Source organism: Silurus meridionalis, chromosome 8 (genome assembly GCF_014805685.1).
Source record: "Silurus meridionalis isolate SWU-2019-XX chromosome 8, ASM1480568v1, whole genome shotgun sequence".
NCBI lineage: Eukaryota > Metazoa > Chordata > Actinopteri > Siluriformes > Siluridae > Silurus > Silurus meridionalis.
Genome location: NC_060891.1, coordinates 6302095 through 6307411, shown reverse-complemented (window position 1 = coordinate 6307411; position 5317 = coordinate 6302095). Strand labels below are relative to the sequence as shown.

The 5317-nt window shown below is 34.2% G+C and overlaps 1 protein-coding gene across 6 annotated transcripts in view; it reads right to left on the bottom strand.

Annotated features, from left to right (window-relative positions):
• Window positions 1–1599: 1599 nt before the first annotated feature.
• The window catches only part of LOC124389773 (pleckstrin homology domain-containing family G member 3), a 43950-nt gene continuing 40232 nt past the window's right edge, over window positions 1600–5317 (bottom strand). For all 6 annotated transcript variants that reach the window (XM_046855248.1, XM_046855251.1, XM_046855249.1 and 3 more), the window contains one exon: window positions 1600–5300. In XM_046855248.1, the coding sequence (XP_046711204.1) occupies window positions 4579–5300 (722 nt within the window). In that variant the 3' untranslated portion in view covers window positions 1600–4578. The remainder of the gene's footprint in view (window positions 5301–5317) is intronic.

Here is a 5317-nt window from a genome sequence, read left to right as displayed (position 1 = left end):
GCTCAGAGTACAGCAGCTGCACTTCACACAATGTCATGCAGCCTGCATCATTAGTATGGGAGGAGTCTGACACCATGTAAACACAAAGCAGACCATCCATGTAGCTCCTTATCATACTAACTAACTACTTTTAACTAACTACAAGTTTATTAAGAACTAAAATATTGATTAGTTCTTAATAAAAAAACAAACAAATATATATATATATATATATATATATATATATATATATATATATATATATATATATATATATATATAGCATTTATTTAGCAGCAGAAATGTCTTAGATATTCACTGCTGAAAAAAAAACAATATTTAATTGAAAATTATTTATAATGCTCGTAATGGCATTTTTTATGCAAACTGTATGTTCTGTTACCTGTAAGTTTGAAATGGTAATTTGTTGCATTCTGTTGGTGTCCTGTTTTGTGTTGTGGATACATGAAGGAGCAAAGAGAACACTTTGGTAATTTGTAGATCACATGTTGGGATCTACTGGACAATTAGAGCATCATTAAGCATCTAGATTCAATCCACAGAGATTTCTCAGGGGTTTCTTTGGTTTGACAATAATGATTTAATGATGTACACAAGCACAATATTTAAATTTAATTTTTATTATTAATGAATTATTTTAATGGTTAATACCTGATGGATTGTAATAGTATTTGTAGTGGAAACCATTCAGATTTCATACTTTGAAATCTTTGAATTTGATCTTCAAGATGTATTTACATTTTGATTGCAGTCCACCTGTGGCACATTTAACTGATTATATACGATTTGAACCTGCACATGTAAATCAAATGTATATAAAAAAGAAAAAAAGAAAAAAGGTAAAAGTTAAAGGAACTGCCTAGAGAGATAGGAGGTGTCAAGGCATATACTACAAAATAAGCTTCTGCTGCATTGAAGGTTGATGAGCACAGTTGGCTCCATCATTCTTAAATGAACAAAGTTTGGAATAATCATGGCTCTTTTTTAGAGCTGGCCATCAGGAGAAAAAGGTCTTGGTGAGAGAGGTGACTAACGAACAGATGGACTGCAACACTCCACTGATCTGGGCTTTATTGCAGAGCAACCAGTTGGAAGCCTCTCCTTGGTGCAAGACACATTATGGAAGAATTTTTGCAAAGTCCAAGAAGGGTTTTATGTGCCTTGTGTGCCTAAACATCCTTAAAAAAATTATGATTTTTATGAATACTGCAGGCCATTATATTCATAGACACAGGTTGTTAATGCCTATACATATAATTCTGGTACTATATGTTATAATTTTCTATGTAAATTACCCTGAAACTCTTGCCTGTAATAAATTATTTATTTGAATTAAAAAGTAAACAGATTGCAAGAAAATACCTGAAGTCAAACTAATAAGACAATCAAACAAAAACTGTTTAGCATTCAGTAAAGAGCAAAATCAAAGGTTATCAAAATAAATGAAATAAATTAAAATTTGAAATTAAAACTGTGAAGATGCTCACAAGAAAGAGGCATTAACAGAAATCTGTTTTATTGTTTAATCAAGAAAATATTGTGACATTTTTTAACTATTATATGCCCTTTTTAAATATAAAAATCAACTTTTTCGAGACATTTATTTAATATCAATCTTTATTAAAAGATATATAATCATATAAAGGATTAGGAAGATATTCCTAGGCTTCTCCCAGTTGATGCAGATCAAACACGTTAAGGTTCAGTGTGCTGTGAGTTCTATGATGCTTTTCTGCTCATCACAATTGTAAACAGTGGCTGAATTTTGCATCCTTAGACTGGGGAATATTTTACCATTTTCCTGCAGAATTACTTAAGATCAGTCACATTCTATGACACAGGACTGCTTTCTTCAATCCCATCCACAGTGTCTGATTTAAGTCAAGGTTCTGTCCTTCCTATTCATAATCTATTGTGATGTTCTTTCGGCAGAATGTCATTTTGGAAGGCCTGCCCATCTTCAGCTGTCTAGGAGAGGGACACCGGTTTTCCTCAAGAATTTGGAGGTACTTGGCAGAATCTTTTCTTTTCAATCTTGACTGATCAAGTCCCCAATTAAGAGAAACAACCCCCCACAAAAATAATACACCTCCACCATGCCTCACAGTACATATGGTCTTTTCATAGCAAACATAGCACTTAGATTTTAGTCCAAAAAGGTTTTGGGCTCATCAGACAATAGCACCCTTTGCCAGAGTCTTCCAGGTGTGTTTTTGCATAGTGCAAACTGAGTGGCATCTTTTCACCCTGCCATACAGGCCAGATACATCTTCACAACTGCACTTGAGGATACATTTAAAGTTCATGATATTTTTCAGATCGACTGACCTTGCAAGAATAAGGATTAATGGGGCTATTGAATCTGCACCATCCCTTCCTCTGCACAAGACAAATGATTGTTTAAAGCACATTAAGGTAAGAAATGTCACAAAATAACGCTTGACAAGGCACACCTGTGGATTGAAACCATTCCAGGTTTCTTGTGAATCTGATGAGGGAAGGCCATTAGTGCATCAAGCAATATCCTGGATTAACACTACATCATTTTATACATTTTCTTTCAAAGTGTGGATTAGTGATGGGAAGATAGATTCACTTTAGTGACTTGGTTATTTGAATCTTGTTCATCAAAATATTTTATTTATTTGATTCATAAATTTAATAAATTATCAAAGTTCCTTTGATCAGAAACAATAGAAAATGTTACATTTGAGTAAGCAGGTCGCCAACACAGCTACATACACAAACTTTGTCAATAGTTCCAATAATGAAAATATGACAATGCAGCTAATCACCTCTCATATCTTCTGGTCCATGTTGTTCGTTTGTCAAGTGACTCCCATAATTATTGTACCATTAATGTCAAAAATCGGACCAAAATTTGGATCTGTTGTGTAGCGTCTATGGGAGTCATGTGATAAAAGAACGAACGACTTGGATCAGATGAATCATGAAATGAACTACTCTATACATCCTGTTTCCTGTGCATATCAGGAGTCACATGATCAAAGAACAAACGACTCAGACTAGAAGAGTCGCAAGGTAAACTACTCAATTCTGTTTCCTACCCTATGGAGGTTTTGCAAATAGTTTAACTTATAATGTGTAAGTTTGAACCATGACAAGTTAATGAGCTCACTGACTTTTAAAGATCTGGATGAAGAAATGGGCAGCAGGGTGCCAAAATGATGAGACCCAAATCTGGTGAAAATTGTACAAAGAGTGGAAGCAATAAATGGCACATGTAAGCATTTTAATCACATCATAGTAACATTTGAGCAGTAGATACAGGTAGGAAATTTGATGCATCACCTCAGCACGATCCTGAAGATGCTAATTAAGTTTTATATCACAGTGAAAACCATTTCTTTTAATAAATACTCAATTTCTGTTTGGCTGTCAGATGTTTTGGCCCATTATGGAAGTATTCCTTATTCTTTGATGAGCATTGCTTTAATATTTTCTGAATTTATTTACTGTATCAATGACATACTTACATATTTATTTATTTAATACATAATGAATATTCAAAATTGTATCTATGTTCAAGATGAATGTGATGATTGTAAAGACCATTTTCTATAGAAACCTTGGATGTAACGTGAAGCCCCTGTTATGAGTTATTGTAAAATGAACAAAAAATGAACACTGCCTACTTATACAGTATGCTTTTTTTTAAAGAAATGTAAAAAAATGATAAACAAATTTACAGTAGATAATCACAAATTATATGGATAGAAAACAAACAGACGTATGAGCTCAAAGTGCATTCATCTCTAATTTTATCTACTGTACACCTTGTTAATTGAAGCCATACACATTAGCTATTGTTACTGGTAATTGACAGCTTTATGAGAATAAACATACAGTAAGGTAAAGTCTACAGCACTTACAAGCTATCTTTCATACCCATTAGACACATAACTGGCCATAATTCAGATTATACTTGATTGCTATGGAAGTACGGTTACTGGACACTCCAGAGAACAATTACATAGAGTACATAAAAATGAAAGAATGAATGAATAATGGTAAATGATAAAAATCTTGAAATAGCAAATAGGCATCCTGAGAAATCTTACCAGTGTCATGTAGAAAATAACTAAAAGCTTATATACATTTACACACACATTTATCTATCTATTGACCCTCAGCTATAGATAGATAGATAGATAGATAGATAGATAGATAGATAGATAGATAGATAGATAGATAGATAGATAGATAGTGTGTCTATGTACAAAAAGGCTTTTGGTTAGCTTTTGATTTACTAGCATTTTTTAGCATTTAAAATCTTGTAATATGCTTATAAACAATAAATTAAATTACATAAAGTGTCAAATATTTCAGATGAGGTCTGAGTTTATACATTTCCTTTCACCATTTAATTCAATTAATACAGCATAATTATATACAAATACTCTTTTGAACACTCCTATTATTATTAACAATCTATATTTTACATAATTAACACATGGATTGAAGACTCTATGCTTAGGAATTTTTGTATAAAAACACTGAACTTGTGCGCAGTAATGTACAATAATAGAAAAGTCTGACATCAGCTTACAAGAACATTCATGTATATGAACCGAGGTTTTGAAACTTCTCCCGCAGGTTTTTGACTGAACTTTGTTGGCTGTTCTCGGCTTTTTCAAATGACATAGATGTTTCAGCACTGTCTGGACATCTTAGTTGGTCTTTATGAAGTTCATATTTCTTCTCTTCATCGGCTCCAAGACCATTATTTTCCATCTTAGTAATTCTTTCTACTATAATGATCTTGTTTTCATTGGGCAGGGTGGCCTGGCCAGATATATAATAGTTCATTTGGATGTCTGCAAGGTTTGTTTGTTGTTTTAGATGAAGCGGTCCCACCACGTGGTCCAAAGAACTGCTTTTGCGCAGTTTACCCACACCCTGTCCTGCAGGTCCCTTGTCCATGGAATGGGTAGTGGATGTGTCTTTAATTTGTGTTGTGTGGGGGTCGTTAACTGGGCTGGAACAGGAGCAGCTTTGATGGGCTATGGGATTATTTCGTCCAACTTCAAGTATTTGTTCTGGGACAGAGCAACTGCGATTAATTGAGACTAATTGAGGACTCGGGCGTGAGTATTTGGAACGCAGCTCTCTTACATCTGGCCAATTAAAGCTCTCGGTGTAGACTGGACTTTGTTGATCCAGTGTATGTTGTCTGATAGTGGACTGTAGTTGAGGACTGCCCAGGGAGCAGGGGCTCAGTGATGAACTGGAGTTTTCGTGCTCACATGAAACGAGCGATAGTGCCGGGCTCTGCATACCTACAGATATTTAAACA